General features: G+C 41.4%; 1 protein-coding gene across 1 annotated transcript in view; it reads left to right on the top strand.

Annotated features, from left to right (window-relative positions):
* C7 (complement C7) overlaps positions 1-19104 on the top strand; it is a 115011-nt gene extending 95907 nt beyond the window's left edge. Inside the window, exons 15-18 of the mRNA XM_089687815.1 lie at positions 7444-7635; positions 11200-11287; positions 16439-16620; positions 18713-19104. Of these exons, the coding sequence (XP_089543941.1) occupies positions 7444-7635; positions 11200-11287; positions 16439-16620; positions 18713-18885 (635 nt within the window). The 3' untranslated portion in view covers positions 18886-19104. The remainder of the gene's footprint in view (positions 1-7443; positions 7636-11199; positions 11288-16438; positions 16621-18712) is intronic.
* Positions 19105-21813: the final 2709 nt, after the last annotated feature.

The raw sequence follows: 21813 nt of genomic DNA, 5'->3' as shown, positions 1-21813 counted from the left end.
TGTGATGCTCCTGTAAACTCACCTGGGGCAAGTAACAGGTGTGGGCAATATAGAAATCACACCTGAAAGCAGATAAAAAGGAGAGACGTTCACTTAACCTTTGCATTGTGTGTCTGTCTGTGCCACACTAAGCATGGACAACAGAAAGAGGAGACGAGAACTGTCTGAGGACCTGAGAACCAAAATTGTGGCAAAATATCAACAATCTCAAGGTTACAAGTCCATCTCCAGAGAACTAGATTTGCCTTTGTCCACAGTGCGCAACATTATCAAGAAGTTTGCAACCCATGGCACTGTAGCTAATCTCCCTGGTCGTGGACGGATGAGGAAAATTGATGAAAGATTGCAACGCAGAATAGTCCGGATGGTGGATAAGCAGCCCCAAACATGTTCCAAAGACATTCAAGCTGTCCTGCAGGCTCAGGGAGCATCAGTGTCAGCGCGAACTATCCGTCGACATTTAAATGAAATGAAACGCTATGGCAGGAGACCCAGGAGGACCCCACTGCTGACACAGAGACATAAAAAAGCAAGACTACAGTTTGCCAAAATGTACTTGAGTAAGCCAAAAGCCTTCTGGGAAAACGTCTTGTGGACAGATGAGACCAAGATAGAGCTTTTCGGTAAAGCACATCATTCTACTGTTTACCAAAAACGGAATGAGGCCTACAAAGAACAAAACACAGTACCTACGGTAAAATATGGTGGAGGTTCAATGATGTTTTGGGGTTGTTTTGCTGCCTCTGGCACTGGGTGCCTTGACTGTGTGCAAGGCATCATGAAATCTGAGGATTACCAAAGGATTTTGGGTCGCACTGTAGGGCCCAGTGTCAGAAAGCTGGGTTTGCGTCCAAGATCCTGGGTCTTCCAGCAGGACAATGACCCCAAACATACGTCAAAAAGCACTCAGAAATGGATGGCAAAGAAGCGCTGGAGAGTTCTGAAGTGGCCAGCAATGAGCCCAGATCTAAATCCCATTGAACACCTGTGGAGAGATCTTAAAATTGCTGTTGGGAAAAGGTGTCCTTCCAATAAGAGAGACCTGGAGCTGTTTGCAAAGGAAGAGTGGTCCAAAATTCCGGGTGAGAGGTGTCAGAAGCTTATTGATGGTTATAGGAAGCGACTGATTTCAGTTATGTTTTCCAAAGGGTGTGCAACCAAATATTAAGTTAAGGGTGCCAATACTTTTGTCCAGCCCATTTTTGGGGTTTTGTGTGACATTATGTCATATTTGCTTTTCTGCCTCTGTTTTATATTTGTTCCAATACATACAAAGGGAATAAACATGTGTATAGCAAAACATGTGTTAATGCAATACCTTTTTTGTGTGAAATACTTGATTTTCAGGAAAAATATCAAGGGTGCCAACAATTTCGGCCATGACTGTACATAAATAATATTAACGTGAGACTCTAATCCTTGAAATAATACAAAGTGACCCGTGCTTAAAAACAGCAACACACTGTGTAAAAAATGCCTGGTCTGCTAAACAATATGTATACACACCAGGTAGAGTGAAATATATACCAAAAATGAGATATCCATTATTAATATATCAAGTGATAGGTGCAACAACACAAATAGAAAAAAATTATAAACGACAATTGAATAAAATCGTTCAGTGTAAACATCGATAGTGACCAGTCCAACAAAAAGTGCTTCAATCTTCAGTGTACACTATAAGTGCTCTCAGTGACACTCTTTGTGACTTATCCCACAGTGGCTAAAGTGCCTCCTCACCTCCTAACATCGACCCTTAAGGGCCACAACACCTTGGGTAATCCTCAAACCAGACGGCTTCCCACACTATGGCTCCACTGACTCCAATCGTGCTCCGATTATAGCTCAGCGCATCAAATATCCCTTTCACACAATAGGCTCAGGCATGCATGACAGGGGTAAAGAGTAAGACCTCCATAGTGTAATACCGCTTTATTAATGAAAAAACGCCAAATAAATGGACACTCACATTAAAATCCTATTAGTACAGCAGTTTCCCATGTGCTATGGGTGTACTAGGGGACTCGGGTGTAGCAAGATGGCATCAAAGCCGGAAGTGCATCACCGCTGAAACCGGAAGCGTGTCACCGCACATGCTCTCTACGCGTTACACCACGATAGGACACGTGGCTTCCTCAGGATACATATTGTTTAGCAGACCAGGCATTTTTTACACAGTGTGTTGCTGGTTTTAAGCACGGGTCACTTTGTATTATTTCAAGGATTGGAGTCTCACGTTAATATTATTTATGTATATATATCTATTTTGGGTATATATTTCATTTAACATGGTGTGTTTATATTTTTATTGGCAGACCAGGCACTTGTTTTTGCACAGTGTGTTGCTGTTTTAAGCACATGTCACTCTATATTATTTAAAAGATTGGAGTCTCACATTTTAATTATTGCTTATTAATGTATATTCACCTATATTTGTGTGTATATACACTGAATTGTTGCATTTGCATAGCGCTTCACCATTTTTTGCTATAGTTATACCATATAGATGATGATAAAATGGAGAAATTTAGAGAGGAATGGAGTAGATGGTATGACTTCAAGAAATCTGAAAAATATATGGAAGTAGTGGGAGTCCCAGGGGATCTGAGGTAGGACAATTGAATGGAACAGGAAAAGATGGGCTGGAGAGAAAGAAAGAATGGAAAGAAGAGGAACTGTAGGAAGAGATTATCAAAGAGAAGGGATATAGATATGGATTGAAATGATGGAAAGAAATGGGAAGAGTTATATGGACTGGGATAAGTTGAGGGGTGGGTGGGGGGGAATTCAGTTGAAAAGTCTGTCTTTTGGATGATAATGTTATATTGTTGAGTTTTCCTTTTTCTTGTATTGAAAAAATGTAATAAAAGATTTAAATAGAAAAAAATGCCTTTTCAGTGTCAATCCACAGGAATATTGTTGGCTGTTTCTCTCTTTACTCTTTGTAAGAGGAGCAATGATCTCAGGCCATTGTCCCTTCCTTCTCTCCCGGGGATTCTATTGAAAAAATTTAATAAAAGATTTAAATGAAAAAAAAAGCCTTTTCAGTGTCCATCCACAGGAATATTGTTGGCTGTTTCTCTCTCTTTACTCTTTGTAAGAGGAGCAATGATCTCAGGCCATTGTCCCTTCCTTCTCTCCCAGGGATGAATCCTGCCTGATCCAGATGTATCCACTCCAGCATTAGCTGCTTCAGTCTAATTGCCCATTCCTTAAGCATACAATTTTGTATCAATGTTTAGTAAGGATATGGGCCTATAACTAGCACACTGTGAGCTATCCTTCCCTTCTTTAAGTATGATAGTTATATATGTTTGCAGTGATATTTCCCTGATTTCCAGCCCCTTTCCTATTGCATTCATATAACCACACATTTTAGGGACCAGGAGATCTCAAATTTTTTTAAAATAGCCTGCAGTATATCCTTCCGGACCAGGGCTCTTTCCTGCGGCCGTATTCTTTAGGGCCAAGGTGATTTCCTTCAGGGTAATAGTTCTCTCTAGGGCTACTAAATTTTCTACTGCTATTCTTGGAATCTCCATCTCATTTAAGTATTTCTGCCTATTTCTCTTCATACAGCCTGCTATAATATTTTTGGAAGCTACTAGCAATATCAGTGGTGGTGTACACCATTTCTCCTTTATCATCTTTATTTTTTTCTATGAAGTTTTTAGATTTCTTTTCCTTTACCCTCCTCATAAGGTATTTTATGGGTCTATTACCCCACTGATATCTTTCTTTTGAGACCCTATTAAGTATCCTTCTCAACTCCTGTTCCATAGGATTTGTTATTTTTCCCCCCATTCTTTCTTTTTTTCTGCCCCTATCGAAATCAATATTCCCCTGATATATGCTTTATGTGCCTCCCAGATTGTGGCCACCGAAACCTCCTCTGTCTCATTGAGCTCAACAAATTGCTCAATTTCCTGCCTTAGCCTTTTCTCTATTTCAGGATCTTGTATAAGCATCTCATTTAATCTCCACATAGTTATTTTATCCTTGTCTCCTCCTACACATAGTCTCATTGTGTCAGGAGCATGATCAGAGATGTACATAACCTTTATGTTGGAGTTAACCAACAACTCCAGTTGTCTATGCTCCATCATTATATAATCTAGTCTTGAATACGATGTTCCTAATTTGGGTGAGACTCAAAACACGCACACCCACTCCAATCCCTAAATCATATCATTAGTCTGATTGGAGTTTAACAGCATGTTTGGCTTCCAGGCAACTGGCCAAATCAAAGTTCTCTCTACCCCTCACTCCCTCCCACTGAGGAGGAAGGGACAAAGGGCGAAGGAACCATGGTGCTGCCGGGAGAGGACTGGGGGGTGGCGGAGAGAGAGAGAGAAAAAAAACAAACAAAAAAACAGGATATACCCAGCTCCGGGTGGCACCTAGGGATTCTCCTCCTCTCCCATCCCCAGACTACTTTTATCTCCAACCCTTCCCCCCTGTCCTCCCCTATCCACCCCACGCCTCTCTTTAGGCCTCTCTGACCACCCTTCAAGGTCTATTTTCTCTAAGTCTAATTTCTCACAAAAATCACTGAGATAATCTGGGAACCTCAGCCTTGTCGATTTTCTGTCTTTCCATCTTATCACGCATGCTGGAAAGCCCCAGTTATATCAAACTTTTTTCTCCCTCATATGTTCCAACACCAGTTTCAGCAATCTTCTTCTAGCCAGTGTCTCTGGAGCAATGTCAGCAAAAATATGCAACTTTGTCTCGTTATATTTTATTTCAGTAGTATCACGCAAACTTTTCCATATTCTTTCTCTGTCTTCATAGTGATGGAACTAAACTATCACATCTCTGAGGCTTTCCGCAGACACTCCTTGTGGCCGTTTGATCCTATGTACTCTCTCAATTTTCAGATTTTCTGTCACTGATCTTCCCATTATTGGATTACACACTCTCTTTATTTTCTCCCGTAGATCCTCTCCCTGTTCTTCTCCTGGTAGATCCTGGATCCTTAGATTGTTTCTTCTGTCGTGGTTCTCTTGGTCTTCCAATTTAAATGAGAGCTTTCTCTTTTCTCTGCGCATCTCCTCCACCTGTGCTTCTAATTTATTGATTAATTGAGAGTGAGTCTCCATTCTCCCCTCTACTTCTTCACCTTAGTATCCGACCCAAATCATTGCGTAGTATCCCTTTCTCATTTTTAATAAACATCTCCAGTTTCGCAAACATTTCCGCCATCTCAGTTTTTGTAGGTATTTGTGACATAGCTCCTTGTTGTTCCATGACACTGTCCAAACTTATTGATTTGGTGGTCTGGTTTCCTTCCCAGGACCCAGATGACAATCTAGATTGATCTCCGTCAAATTTTCTAGTTCCTTGTTGTTTTTCCCGGGTTCGCTTCTCCAGACATTTCTCCTGAGAGGGCATGTATTTTTTAATTGTACTGGCATTTGCATTCGATTGGGGGGTTTTGACCCCCCTCCTTTAGGTGATTTACTCTTCATTTCTGTTCGACTCTCCTGTTACTTTTCTATTATCAAAAGCTTCCAGTAGCTGTCAAATAGATGGCCGCCTGAGCGTCCCAGCACAAATTTATCTGTTAAAATACAAATTTATCGTCCCCAAGAAAAGTCCCTTCTCTTCTAGTGATTTTCACCACCTCCTATTCTGTTTCTTTAGGGGACAGAATAAGTTAAACAGTTCCAGCAACATAAGAGAACACCTTGCAATATAGTCCTCCCACTGTTCAGGTATGTTTTGATTTATCAAACATGCATCACATCAACAGAAACTTAAATGTCCTGCTGTTGGCCACGGCAATTCACCATCACCCTCCAAACCGACCATTCAGGACCCTTCAGTCCCTGTTCACACTTTGGCTCCAGCTGTGGCCTCCAAGCCAAGCTTCCAGAAACACCTGTGGGGGGACTCTATGCATTGGCAAAGATCTGGGGTGTTGCTGGGTCTTCTGAAGTTAGTGTCCCAGCACAGGGTGGGATCCCACCAGAGCCCTGTCTCCTCTCCAGGAGAGCAAGAGCAGAGCCTCCTGCTCTCCTGGAACTTTAAGACTTCCCTGTCACATGGGCAGTCATCTGTCACCTGGGCACGTCCAGCCGCCACCTCCTGCTCCCCACTTGCCGAGATCTTGGGACTCCTGTGCACCTCACAGCCACCGCCGACCACTGGCCATACAGTCGCACCAGGGGCCCAACTCCAGCAGGGTCTCCCACCTCCGCAAGGCCACAACAAGGACCGTCTAACTGCCAAGGCACCGCGGCCAGCCAGGTCCTCCCTCAGGTAAACTCTGGGTGGTCAGGAACTAGCCATCTCTAGTGAATGGCAGGCGCCTGGAGTTCATGCTGCTCACAGGACCATGGTCTGGTCCCTCCCCCCTAAAATGTTTTAAGCCTGGTCTAAAGTTACTTAAAAGAGTGCATGATGGTTTCTGGAACATGAAAGTACAAGGCCCATAAAGCACATGTGGGGTACAGAAGCATGGCCACTACGAAGGATTAACTCAGCAGAGGTGTTGGAGCAGGAGAATACTTGCCATGGATATCCAAGGACTGATGGAATGTGAATAGCAGAATATCCAGAAGCATGGTATCTGGCATGGCGGCGGGTCCTCTGATAGTAAGGGGTCAGTGTTTTGGCTCCCTCGCTAGCAGTTGGTTAAGTAAGTGCATGCATTAGGTCTGTGGTAGGTGCACGATGGGAGAGTGAGATGACCGAGGTACGCTAGATGGGTGGAGAGGGCACAGGCTCAGCAGTGTCCCTCCTAAATGCAACATACAACAAGGAAGGTGTTTAGTGATGCAGGGCAGCATGTTTTACAGAGGGACTCAACTGTACACCATGTACGGGCCTGTCTCTAAGTCGGAGTACTGCCATAATGTTTGACCTTCACATGAACACAGCCACGCCTGAGCAAAGGTACCCCCACATGCAGGGCGAGGTGACCATACCCACAAGCACACTTGAAAAATCTAGTTTCATGTTGTGAATTCTGCCTGTCTGCTGACCGTCTCTTTCAGTAACTTCCTGGATTCTCTGCAAGGTTTGCATCTTCTCCTTTGTTGTTTAATATGGATTTCTAGGGAATAAAAATACCATGGTACCTTGCTGCCTACAAGCAGTGAATCCTGTACTGACTCTGCCTCCTGAAACTCCTCCTCTCAGCACCTCTGTAGTTCAGAAGGCAGGCTCTGTGAAATGTATGACACAGCAGTGCCTACTCACAGGACATAGTGACTACATGTCACAGAATTCAGGGGAGGAAATATGTGGGGATCGTCACAAAGTAAGTTTACAAATTTCAAGATGGTTCAGATTAATAGGCGTAGGCTAGAAATAATTGAAATACAATCTTGAAATAAAAATATGATTTGATATTCTGACCATAGATACACTTTAGGGGCCTTCTTATATCTGTCCATACCATTTTCAACTTTAACTTTATTTAAAACATTTTTGCAGGACTTCTGTGTTCTTTGCCTCAGCTCCCAAGTGGCATCACGGTTGCCCCGGAGAAGGATTCCTACCAGGTTGGAGATAAAATAAAACTCTCATGCCAACAAGACCTGAATTTAGAAGGTCCAGAGATTTCTTCATGCAGTTCAAGCCTGACCTGGAATCCTGATATAACAGACATCCATTGCACAAGAAAAGGTGAAGTGTGATGCAAGATACAATTAGAAAAATTTGGCCTGACGTTCCTTATTAGTCTAAATTTTAGCTTCACGGTCAGATAAAGTTTTGCTAGTGAACAAACTTTGAAGAGTGGTAATATGGAAATGTAATAAGGTAAACCATTCCAATGGGACTTCAGTTGGTCACTTCATTCAATAGTAATAATGCTGGTCTTGTTTAGTGAGCTGGGACATTTCCTAGCATCCTTGATATCCAGTTCTGTTACCACTCTCCTGGTATTGTAGGAGTAGTCCTACCCCACTATTTGCATTGTGAAAAAAAATTGAAATCCGGAAGTAGGAGTGGGTCATCCCCTTAATTGTCTTAGAAGTTGTACAGACCTGAGAGTTAAAGTGTATGTCCACCAAAAATATTTTTTTCCTAATTTTGTAGAGAGTGGGGAAAGGTTATGTTAGAGATTCTGTATATAGCTTTACAGAACAGACAGTGGAAAGACACATGTGTTTATCTGCTTGCTTCTCTGCTAACAGGAAACAGGAACTGTATTATAGAGAAAATACATAGAGTTTAACCACAGAGATCACCTACAAGTAAACCCACCCATCCATCCATGTCTGGTTTATTTTGTAGCTAAATCGCTTTAAAAAACACCCACCAGCATTTCTAGCCGCAGTCATCTTGAGTAAAGGCAGATGATTTGTGTAGTTTTTTTTCCTGGAATCCATCTTCCCTTAGCTCAGGCATGCAGGCAGGTGGGTGTGCTTAGCTGAGAAAGCCCCTCCTCCCCTCTTCTAGATGAAAGAAAAAAGGAAGCCCATGCAGGAAAAAAAATGCCCATGCAGGAAAAAAAAAATGTGCATTTTTTTTTGATGAGCCTGCGGAGCATTGCACCCATGAACAATATATTGCAGGTACAATGTCAGGCTCCTGCAGACACTCTCTCCAACTTCCCTCCATATGGCCAGACAGTTACAAAGCTGAAGGAAGTGTCAATGAACTGCAAGGGCGCACGTCAGTGATGTGGCTGTGTGAGCGAGGCAATGTTTTTTAAAAGTGACAGCAGGTGCGGCGAGAGGATCAACCATCTGCAGTCACCAGGGAAGGGGTGAATTTTTTTTTTTGGGGGGGTTGCAGACCTGGTTCACATTGCATCCTAAATATGAGTGTAACATGTAACATGCTCCAATAGGTGAACTTATCCTGTAAGGCTAGGTTTACACTTGCAGTTAGGGGTAGTAAAAACGCGTTGTGTAGCTGCTTTTTACTGCCCCCAACCTCTCCCCAGAAACTGCAATAGCAGCAGGAGGGGATGTACACATGCTGTGCACATGCTGCGGCTGTGATTATTTTGCATCACAACATGGCAAAAATCATCCCCCCCATTCATCCTAAATGGGGCTGTAAACGAGCCCTTAATGAGTCAGGCCACCCAAAAGTAATATTACAATTACAGCTTCCATATCATATAATGGATGCATCCATTTGCATCCATTATATATATAATATCTGGCCATTCTTATCGTAATAAGGAATAATAAAAAATGGGGAACAGAAGGGATTGTGTGAGGCGGGGGTCTCTTTCTTTATTTTACTATATTAAAAAAATCACATGTGGGAGGCCAAATTTAAGATCAAGGCATTTTTTTTTAGCTTACCTGTACATTTGTCCAGTTACCTATTAACCACTTCCAGTCCGGACACTTTTACCCCCTTCCTGTCCAGGGCAATTTTCAGTTTTCAGCGCTATCACACTTTGAATGACAATTGTGTGGTCATGCAACGCTGTACCCATATGCATTTTTTACCATTTTTTTTAGACAGGTAAAACTTTATTTTGGTGGTATTTATTCACTGCTGGGATTTTTATTTTTTTTGCTATGTAAAAGAAAATGTCCAAAAATTTTGAAAAAAAGTGTTTTTCTTATAAAATTTTGCAAATAAATAATAATATTTCATCATAAATCTTGGCCAAAATTTATTTTGTTATCTTTTTAGTAAAAAACAAAATAAGTCAAATTAGTTTATAACCAAAAATTATAATTTTTAAACATTTTGTTTTACATTTTTATTTTTTTTTATAATATTATTTATTTTTTTTACATACTGTCACCCTAGCAGCACAGTGTCACCACGATGACACTGTACTACTTTTGGGGGGTGATGAAGATTTTTTTTTTTTACACTGATTGCTTTTACACCCATATAGGATGTAAAAGCAATCATTTCTCTTTCTCTCTGTCTGCATTCTTGCATCCATTGAGAACTACTGAGTGAGCTGTGATTGGTCAAAGCTTGTCACATGGTACAAGGCTGTTGTGAATAGCCTTGTACCATGTGACCTCTGTGATCATTCACAGATTTCACACGTAGTAAGCAATTATGTCACAAGTAACATCTTGCTTACTACTTTGCATGTGATCACTGATTGGCCAATCAGTGATCACATGATCGGGACCTCGTACAGAGGTCCCGTCCGATGATCGGAGTTTCACTGTGTCCGGAGGACACAGTGGGCACCGGATCATGGTGCTGCGCACTCCTGGGGAGCGTGCACAAGCAGGGTGCGGGGAGGCCGTTTATAAATGGCCACCCAACCCTGCAGTGCCACCGTTCGGCCGATTATATACAACGGCCGGTCGGGAAGTGGTTAAAGCTGCTTTTTATAGTTTCAGCTCAATCCCACCCCAGTATTTATACACTCACCAGCCACTTTATTAGATACACCTTGCTAGTGCCAGGAAAATCTCACCCACACCATTACACCCCCACCAGCCTGAACCATTGATACAAGGCAGGATGGATCCATGCTTTCATGTTGTTTACGCCAAATTCTGACCTTACCATCTGAATGTCACAGCAGCCAGTCTGCCCAATTTCCTCTGACCACTGACATCAACAAGGCATTTTCATCCACATAACTGCCGCTCACTGGATATTTTCTCTTTTTTGGACCATTCTCTGTAAACTCTAGAGATAATTGTGCATGAAAATCCCAGTAGACCGGCAGTTTTTGAAATACTCAGACCAGCCTGTCTGGAACCAACAGCCATGTCACATTCAAAGTTACTTAAATCCCCTTTTTTCCCCATTCTGATGCTCGGTTTGAAATTCAGCAAGTCATCTTCACCACATCTAGATGCCTAAATGCATTGAGTTGCTGCCATGTGATTGGCTGATTATCAATTTGTGTTACTAAGCAATTGAACAGATGTACCTAATAAAGTGGCTGCTGAGTGTATTCTTCCTTTAAGTGAGCAGACTGCTCAAGCTGAGAATAGTCTTCTATACCATAATTCTAACAATATATCAGTGAATACAAAAAAGTGACAGGATCTGGGATAAGCTATAACACTGCTAGGGGTGCTGGAGCCATTGCAGCAATGTAAAGCAGGTGAATAAAAGGTGACTGATTTAAGCACCCCTGGCAGTGTTCTAATTTTTCTCAACACCTGTCATTGTCACTTTTCCTGGATAGCTTGACCTGCATATAAATGTTAAGACAAATATAAAGACATAAAAGAAATAAAACAAGGTTGCATTTGTTGGTAACTTTTATATAGCATTTTATTTCTACTCCTGCAGTCACCCGAAAAACAGAAGTAACAAAATGCAAGCCATGGGAAAAAGTCCAGGAATCTAAGTGCACTTGTAAAATGCCAGCCGAATGCGGGTAAGATTGCAACCTTTTCTGAAACAAAATACCAGCCTTATGAAATCTTTTCTATTAATAATATTGTTTGCAAGTAAAATGCTAGCCAGGTGGTATTCTTAAAAGTATGTAATATATCGATACAATATGTACATTCCATTCAGATGTGACTGGATAGTTTGTGGTCTTTATTTAGCTTTACTTACTTTGTCCAAGCCTGACACCTACTGTGTATCAGGGGTCAGAAATCATAGCAGGGCCGGATCAAGCCTGTCTGATGTGGGAGTAAAATAAAAAAATGTCAGGGTGCAGAGGATGGAAGGTCAGCAGGGCAGTGTACAGGGGGTCAGCAGGGCAGAGGATAGGGTCCACTGTGTGTAGGGCAGTGTACAGAGGCCATTAGTTTGTAGGGCAGTGTACAGAGGACATTAGTTTGTAGGGCAGTGTACAGAGGACATTAGTTTGTAGGGCAGTGTACAGGGGCCATTAGTTTGTAGGGCAGTGTACAGGGGCCATTAGTTTGTAGGGCAGTGTACAGAGGACATTAGTTTGTAGGGCAATGTACAGAGGCCATAAGTTTGTAGGGCAGTGTACAGAGGCCATTAGTTTGTAGGGCAGTGCACAGAGACCATTAGTTTGTAGGGTAGTGCACAGAGACCATTAGTTTGTAGGACAGTGTGCAGGGGGTCAGCAGGGCAGAGGATAGGGTCAACTGTGTGTAGGGCAGTGTACAGAGGCCATTAGTTTGTAGGGCAGTGTACAGAGGCCATTAGTTTGTAGGGCAGTGTACAGAGGCCATTAGTTTGTAGGGCAGTGTACAGGGGTCAGCGAGGTATTGCACAGGGGTCAGCAGAGCTGAGGATAGGGGACAGCAGAACTGAGTCCAGGGGTCAGCAGGGCGGATGACATGCGGTCACAACTAGCAGGGCAGAGGACAGGGTTCACTGCTGGCAGGGCAAAGGACAGAGGTCACGTTTGCTAGGGCAGGTTACAGGGGTAACTGCAGGGCACTCAGCAGAGCTCCTACTCCCATCCCTGCACTGCACACAGCCTGGGAACAGGCAGCAGAGCTCCTCCTACTCTGTCCTCACACAGATTGCTGAGATCAGTCAGGCTAGGGCAGTAAAGTATCAGATTAGGCTAGTATAGTGTCAGATTAGGGCAGTATAGTGTCAGACTAAGGCAGTATAGTATCAGATTCGAATGGTATAGTGTCAGATTAGGGAAGTATAATGTCAGATTATGGCAGTATAGTGACATATAAGGGCAGCATAGTGTCATATTAGGGCAGTATAGAGACAGAATTTGGCAGTATAATGACACATTATAGTATCATAATGTCAGATTAGGGCAGTATAGTATAATATTAGAGCAGTATAGTGACAGATTAGGGCAACATAGTGACAGACTAGGGCAGTATAGTATCATATTAGGGCAGTATAGTGACAGATTAGGGCAACATAGTATCAGATAAGGGCAGCATAGTATCATATTAAGGCAGTATAGTATCATATTAAGGCAGTATCGTATCATATTAGGGCAGTATAGTGACAGATTAGGGCAACATAGTATCAGATAAGTGCAGCATAGTATTATATTAGGGCAGTATAGTGACATATTAGGGCAACATAGTCGCAGAGTAGCAGAGCATATGGGGTGGAGGGGTGGGTTGGCTTTGGTGGGGCACAACTAAAATCGTGGGGGGCATATCCCACCTCAGCACCCCCCTAGATCCAGCCATTAGTCACAGTCTCTCGTAGTATCTCACACAACATCTTTCATTATCTGTGTAGCACCTTCTTTGTTAGGTTGCCAGGATATTAGGCAAATTTAGTTTTTTTTTTACTGCTTTGTAATCAATGTTGATTGTTTTGGAGTGTTCTGTACTTCACAGCCTGTTGTTTCATTGTTCCCCCCTGCAGTATAGAGGATTATAGAATCATAGTAGGTTGGCAGTCTAAATTTTTATGGAGCTTCAGCCAATTCCAGGGGAGGTCTATCCAGTAGGTGGCTGTAAAGCTCATAAATAGTCTGAGGCTTGAGCAACCCTGGGCCTAAATCCTGGATCTAGTTCTGCAGGAGGAGTTCCCAGCCTGAAGGTCCCAGCTGTGGCATAGCTGGGGGGACTATGTCTAACATTCTTTATGGAGCTAATCAAGGGATATCACCTAAGGCCCTGATCTAGAGAGTGCTAGCTCAGAGAGCTCTAGAAAGTGTCTAGTGAATTTTGGAAGAAGGTGTTTAGCTGTCCTGTGGCATTGTGAGCATTAACCTCTCCTACACTGAAGTGTGTCCAGTGGGTACTGGAAGGAAGCATCTGGTGATCCTGTAACATTGTGAGTACTGACCTGAGTACAGGGTCCTAGTGACTGTGGGTTACTTTCCTTTGGGTGAAAGTGTCTGTGATAGCTTTCTCGAGGACTCAGTTCTGGCAATTTTTCTTTGCTCATGTATAAAGACTATTAAGAGAAGAGTTTCCTTCTACTATTGTTCAGTGTTTCTGGAGTAACCCATCTAACCTTACACCCTCTTCGAGTTTCTTCAGCAATAATAGTACAAAAGACATCCCCTAGACTATTTATTGAGCCGGAGTGAAAGTATATTGCTTTGCATCTGGCTTCTTCCCTACGGGGTTAGGAGCTGCTGGTTGAGAGGTCAAGCGGTTGAGAGGGAAGCACATGTCAGGCTCAGGTAATTTGAGATTGGCAATGGTAGCTCCCATATTCCATTCTTTACAGATTCCCTTTAAAGGAGGTTCCTCTGCACCCAAATGCAAGATCTCCTTTGGCCCCACGTCAAAACACCACATTACACTTAAAGTGTTACTAAACCAAGGACCCTGCATTCACTATATCTGGTCTCCTGCATTACACACAACATGGAAAATGCAATTATTTTAGTAAATATAAAAGATTAAATACTTTTTCTCATCAGCAGTATGTAGCAGTCTTGTGACTTCTGTCAGTGTCCAACTCAGCACTGGTTAAAGCTTGTAGGAGGAGTTTTCATTCTGCCCTGACTGTGCTATGAGGTTGCATAACCCCTGACTTTCTGTCTGGACAATGCTGATTGGCCCTGTGCCGATCACATGCACCATCTCAAAGACGAAAAAAAAATTCTAGCAATATACACTAGACTTAGCATGTGCAGAGTGACTCCTAGAGCTCTGTACTATCATTAGATGGATTGGGGACAGTAGAAGAAGGGGAGGATCAGAGAAGACAGTATCAAGCAGCCTTTCTACACAGTACGGAGGATTAACCCCTTAGGTTCCACAGTGAGTATAACAAGCAGGCTTTACTGCATAGACAGACTGATGTTACTGTTGTGGGTTTGGTAACATGTTAAAAAAAACTCTTATAAGCCTGAAAACTGGGAAATGTTTACTTCCAGATGGATTTACTCTTGGACTTTATTATTATTATTTATTTATTTATTTCCGTCACTCCGTCTTCGCCTTCTGACAAACACTTTCAATTCCATTGATACAGTTCACCCCCAAACCCCAAATGCTAGCCTGCTGGCTGGCCTTGTGGAACAGGTATATTCTCCAAGATATCAAGGTGTCAAGATGCTCCCCAGTAGGTCTGTGTTGTGAATAGAAGGGTGAGGGGACTGGGTAAAATAAATAGATTATGAGGTTCTATTCCATCAATGCTAGCTGCTGGCTGGCCTGGCAAAAATCCTTCTCTCTGTAGCCTTTCTAAACCTATATTGCTCCTAAACCTTAACTTCAAAATCCTTTCCGGAACCCTACCCAACCAAATATACTTTAGTTCAGCACAATAAATATTGTAATAATGCACACTCTACCTAAATGTTTATACATATTTTCTACATATTTTAGGCAATACCCATCAATCCGCCCAAAACCTTCTTTAGCATCTTAAGATCGCTTTCCATCAAATTTATCTGGAATTTTTTTTTCTCGATAATATCATAAACTCCTCTGCAAATATATACTAGTCTTGATCAAGATACCAATTTTCTCCTTACTGTTGAGTTGGCAATGAGTTTGTGGCTAGGTCATTCAGTGCTGCATCGAGTCATGCCGCCTTAGATATAAGCTACTGTGACCTCACATAAAACTGGGACTTGTTGAACGTAAATTATAACACCATGACATTGGTGGCATGTGCAGAGTGACTCCTAGAGCTCAGTACTATCAGCTGGTGGATTGGGGACAGTAAAAGAAGGGGAGGATCAGAGAAGACAGGATCAAACAGCCTTTTTACACAATGTGGAGGATTAATCCCTTAGGTTCCACAGTGAGTATAACAAGCATGCTTTACTGCATATACAGACTGATTTTACTGTTGAGGTTTTAATAACACTTAAAAAAAACACTTATAAGCCTGAAAACTGGGAAATGTGTACTTCCAGATGGATTTACCCTTGGACTTTATTATTATTTATTTATTTATTTATTTGCCTCACTCCGTCTTCGCATTCTGGCATACCCTTACATTTCCATTGATACAGTTTGCCCCCAAACCCCAAATGCTAGCCTGCTGGCTGGACTGCTGGAACAGGTATATCCTCCAAGATATCAAGGTGTCAAGATGCTCCCCAGTAGGTCTGTGTTGTGAATAGAAGGGTGAGGGGACTGGGTAATAGATAGATTATGAGGTTCCATTCCATCAATGCTAGCTGCTGGCTGGCCAGGCAAAAATCCTTCTCTCTGTAGCCTTTCTAAACCTATATTGCTCCTAAACCTTAACTTTAAAATCCTTTCCAGAACCCTACCCAACCAAATATACTTTAGTTCAGCACAATAAATATTGTAATAATGCACACTCTATTGCTCCTAAACCTTATCTTACTGCATATACAGACTGATTTTACTGTTGAGGGTTTAATAACACTTAAAAAAAACACTTATAAGCCTGAAAACTGGGAAGCGTCTACGTCCAGATGGATTTACTCTTTGACTTTATTATTTATACATTTATTTATTTATATTTGCCTCCCTCCGTCTTCACCTCCTGGCAGACACTTTCAATGCCATTGATGCAGTTCACCCCCAAACCCCAAATGTTATCATTGGTCATGCCCCCTTATATATAAGCTACTGTGACCATACAAAAATAAGGAGACTTGTTGAACTTAATCTATAACACTATGACATTGATGACAGGTGCGACATTTATGCATTATCTGTTTGCTTTTCAGCTCCTCTCTGGATATATGCGCCATAGATGGCCGAAACAGCAGGAACGTTCCACTGACAGTTTGTAAAATGCATGCACTTGAATGCCTGGGGCGGAAATACACACTGACCACAAATGACAACTGCAAATTCCCCAAAACAGAAAAGTCATGTGATTCATGCCACCTATGGGAAACCTGCTCTGGTGAGAATTTCCTCATTTTTGTACAGAAGCAACAGCAGCAATCTACAAAAAGAGAATTTTAAAAATACAACACACTAAAAAAAAATTCTCCAAAGTGAGGAAAAAACTCACCTTTGATAGTTGTCATTGGAACAGCTGTCCCCATGGTCGGATATCTCATTGCTTTCTTTTGCGTGACAGCAGTCACCAGGAAAGAAACCCCAAGTGAATTACCCCAGTGGGGACACAGCTGTCAAAGCCTGGCTGACAAATAGTTTTTGACACTGATCTAGAGCACATCTTGTTTAAAGTTCCACTTTAAACATCCCAGTGCTGATCTGTAATGTACTGTCTAAATCCCAATCTTTTACTAAAATACTGTTTGTCTGTATGGGATTTACAGTAACAAGTGGTTTTATAAATGGCAAAACCATCAAAATCCTAATTTCACAAAAAAAACCCAATAAATAATTGACTCTTCCTCTGTATAACTAAGTCCCTATATCAACCTTATTCTGAGATTTTGCTTTTGTTTTTTTATATGATCAAACAAGACATTACATCTTTATATTAAAGGGTGACCATCACAAAATAACATGCCCTCTGGTCATGTATGCACAGTGCTCAGCTCTAGCCATTTCTAGATGTACAAATACAGTATTTCTTTCTGAAATTTGTACCTGTGTCAGCACTTGTGTCCAAACGTAGGTGTCGGCTTTTTATGAAATTGACAGAGAGAGGTAGTAAATGTGCCTGCCTGTATTCATATACAGTGTATCAATACCTGTGTGGGAAAACTCTGTGTGCTACCAAAAAATGATTTCAATAAGTTAAATAGATAAATACACACACCATTGTATATGAATTTATTAACCTTCCAAAAGCACATAAAATCTAAAAAATAAAAATCAACTGTGAAAAAAGTTTTTTTCCCCATGATTCTCATGTATACATATAGTCTCAATAGATAATGTACCATTAAAAATAATAAATGTATAGTCCACTGTATATAAATTCTTGGTAATCCTCATGTAAATTATTATTCAAATCTGTGCTCCACCGCAAAATGGATATACAGGTCATAGAACGCTTCTACAGATCATCTATCCAAGACTTCCCAGGGTAATAGGCTCTCTTTATAGCACCAGGTGGTCCTCTTTAAATATAAAGCATCACTGCAATCATTCTCCAGATAACTCATAAAGGAAAGAGAACAAGCCCCCAACAGCATAGTTCTTTTTTATTAACTTTAAAATTGCAAAAACTGCAATTAAAAACACACTCACAATATGTACACTATTTGGTCACAGACTCATTACCAGCAGAAAAATAACTGGACTTATGGATTCAGGCCGGAAGTGACCTCACTTTTCTCCACCTTTCACGTTACACCACCATCCCACATGGCTTTATCAGGGAAGCAGGGGTAGGGTAGTTGTGGATATCTGACTATCACACCTATGCGTATGTGCTTGTTGGATATCCCATTCCAAGACCATGGGAATTAATAGGGAGTTGGTCCTCCTTTTTGGCTTTGACTGCCTTCACTCTTCTGGTGAGGCTTTCCACAAAGCTTTGGCAGTTTTCTGTGGGAATATCTGTATCCATATAGCCAAAAAAAATTTGTGAAGTCAGGTTCTGATGTTGGACAAGAAGAACAAGCTCACAATTGGTATTTATCTTAACAGTAGCGTTGGGTACAGAACCCTACGCAGACCACCACACTAAACTTTCAATCCATGTCTTATGGAGCTGGCACAGTCATGTGGGAACAGAAAAGGGCCTTCTTCAAATTGTTATCAGAAGGTTGAAAGTGCATAATGTTCCAAATCATCTTTGTATTCTGCAGTATTAACAGTACCCTTCACTAGAAGGGGAATTTGGAGGGGTGTCCCCACACCCTGGCAATATAGTGTGAGTGTGGGAAAAGTACAAAGAAAGACAGCGGCTTGGGTAGTTCAGAAAACATCTTCCACTAAACAATCCTTTGCATTGCACCCTTTATTTTTTTTTTTTATTATTATTTTCTAATCTTTCTTCACTGTATAGTACTGGATATCTATTGTTTGGTCATTTACATTGTGTTAATACATCCTTCTCCCTATGTGTCCAGATGAAACAAGCACATGTGTCTGCAGAAAAGCTGGGAGCTGCCATGATCAAGGAATCAGCATTTGTGTCCTAGTGAACGGCAGGAAGCAAACTCTGAGTGAATGTGACGCTGGAATCCTCAGATGCCAAGGGCAGGATGTGGGAGTTGTCAGCACGAGTCCCTGTGATGAGTAGAGTACTGTGTCGCTGCGTTTTTGTCCTGCTAGAGAAGACGTCAAAGCAACTCAGTACTTCAGCCGCTCTACGGCTCCTTCATGCCTACAAATACCATTGAATTATGATATTGCTAATATGAAATGTAACATCAAATTCAAGCTGTCAGGTCTTGTGTTTGTGTTTTGTAAAACAAATGAGCTTTTTGTACCAGCTAAAAATAAAACCCTTCCTTTAGTATTCGACTTTCCTTAAATAATAAGCACAGATTGCTCCATTTCTAGTCACTAATTTCGTCAGACTGGCTGAATTCTATTTCCAATATATTGTTGAATGGCTCCCGAGGTGCTCTAGAACAGTGTTTCTCAATTTTTTTTCAGTCAAGGCATCCTTTAAAATTATGGACAGTCTTGAGGCACCCCATTTTAAAATGGGGTGCCTCTAGACTGTCCATAATTTTGAAGGGGCACCCCATTCTAAAATGTGAAAAACTGTTCTACTAGTTATATATAAAACGCAGCAACATCCACACATGTAGGACACCCAACATAAGAGGTGATTTATTCCTCCAAAGCAAATACACCTTTGCACACTGGTACTGAGCAGTGTTCCAGTGTTTCTCTTCTACCTCAATTTTTCTCCATCACTGAGCTAATGTGACCCCAGCACTGATGGAGAGGGGCAGGGGAGGGTCAAACTAGGATGCTGTCCAGGCAGCTGACATTCTGCTTATCAACTATTGATGTCGTTGGTTGTCAGGATGCTGGCGGCTAGAAGGTCGTAATGGTGCACAATGAAAACCTGTGGATTTGTTGATCCACCCATGTGCTTGTATACACGTTTTGGACAATTTTTAGACATTTTGCCAATGCACCCCTGATATAACCTCAAGGCATCCCATGGTGCCTGGGCACCCTGGTTGAGAAAGGATGCTCTAGAACATGGGTTCTTAGCCTTTTTATGATTACAGACTCCATTGGCTTGTATGAAATCCATTTTACCTTTATAACTTCAAAAGATGTGAATAGCTTGATTTTACTTTAAATATGGATAGCTTGGAATTTTATTGGATTTGGATTTTATCATAATTATTTATATTAATACACCAAATCCCAAGTACTCTAGCAACAACTAGTAACATTTTTGCAGTTTTTGCATGTTCAAAAATTCTCTATATAGCCCTACAGAACAGGAAGTGCACAGACCACTTGTGTTTTTTTCCTTCACTACAACCAGGAAACTGGAAACTTTATTCAGAGAGAAGACACAGAGTTTATTATAGACACAGCTACATACTTATAAACACTGCCATCTATCTAGCTGAAGAATATATTTCTACTGAATACTGATGTAGTTGTTGCACAAAATACATGAACACTATCAGGGGCGGACTGACAATTCATGGGGCTCCGGGCAATAGGGGATCATGGGGCCCCTGTGTCCTTGCCCACACTCAAAGCACCAAAAAAGCCTATAAAAGATACCAGGGGCATTTCATGGGGCCCCCTACTGACCCCGGGCCCTCGGGCAGTGCCAGAGTGCTCGAATGGTCAGTCCGCCCCTGAACACTATATTCCAACACTGCCACTCAACAACTTCTCCTTATATTAGTCCCATTTTGGATCTCAGTTCTCTAAATCTGTGATTGGAAGTCTTTGCATCTCATCCCATGAATCTAGCTCTGGTTTAATGATATACACAGAACAGAGGCTGGGATGCCTTTATTGCTTCTGGTGGATTTCCTAAATGAAGCCTGTTGTAACCTCATTTCTTCTTTTAAAGTATTTGGATTGTCTGTGTTAAATTCTATTGCTGTGTCACTTTCTTGCTTATCTTCATGTGACACTGATGTAGAATTTCCCTCAGTTTGAAGCGTTTGTGTTAGTTCATGAAATTTTGAACACACTGCAGTTTCATCGACAATTAAGTTTCTATTGATGATTACCTTGTTTGTGTCTTGGTGTAGAATTCTGTATCTCTTTTGAGATTCTCTTTGCCCCACAAGTATACCTTCCTTTGTGCAAGCATCCCATTTTTTACATTTTTCTTTTGGGATGTGCACATGAAGTTTTCCCAGTTGATTTCCCTGTTAGTTGATTTTGGAGATAGCATGCGGTCATAATTGCCTCCACCCAGTATGTGATTGGCATATCTGCATCAAACAGCATGGTTCCTCCACTCTCACAAAGGGTATGGTTCATTCTTTCTGTAACCCCGTTCTGGGTTTCATGGTACAGTAGTTTGAAACATTATGCCATTCTTTCTGAGAATCACCTGTCTGTTATCACCTGTATATTCAGTTCCATTGTCTGTGTGCAATGCACTTGGCATTTAGCCAAATTTGTTGCCTACTTGAGCTAAATACCATTCATGTTTCTGTGGTATCTATAAAAGTGAGAAAATACCTGTTCTTTTCTGAAGTTTTTTTTTCCATTGGACCACAAAGATTCAAATCAATTAAGTCCTGATGTTGTTTAAATCTGCTCTTACTCTGCTTTGGAAAGGCTTTTCTTGTCATTTTTCCTTTTTATACAGTTGGTGCATTTCATAGTTTGATCACATGGACTCATTTTTATTCCACTTGCATTAGTCATTCTTAGTTAATTTCTTTATTATGTTAGGACTTCTGTGCCCAAGTCATCTGTGCTATGTGTGATTGCAGTTTGAATGTTTTTCCTCCTTAGTAGTACTAACCACCTCATTGCAATTCAGCTGATACAGTTCATCTGTAATTTTGGCCTTTGCAAGTAAGAAATCCCTTTTTTGATGACACAACTGTCACCTTGGAAGGTAACTACATTGCCTTGTTTTGTGAGCTTCTTCACTGACAAAAGATTAGTTTCAAGAACAGGGACATTTTTCACATGTATCTTTATGGTAACATTCTGGGAAATAGGACAGTAAATAAATCCATCTTCTATTCCTACTGATTCCATTATTTGCTTTTTT

The sequence above is a fragment of the Staurois parvus genome, unplaced genomic scaffold (genome assembly GCF_062004578.1).
Source record: "Staurois parvus isolate SC_StPar_1 unplaced genomic scaffold, SC_StPar_1.0 ptg000438l, whole genome shotgun sequence".
Classification (NCBI taxonomy): Eukaryota; Metazoa; Chordata; class Amphibia; order Anura; family Ranidae; genus Staurois; species Staurois parvus.
This window is presented reverse-complemented; position numbering and strand designations above follow the sequence as displayed.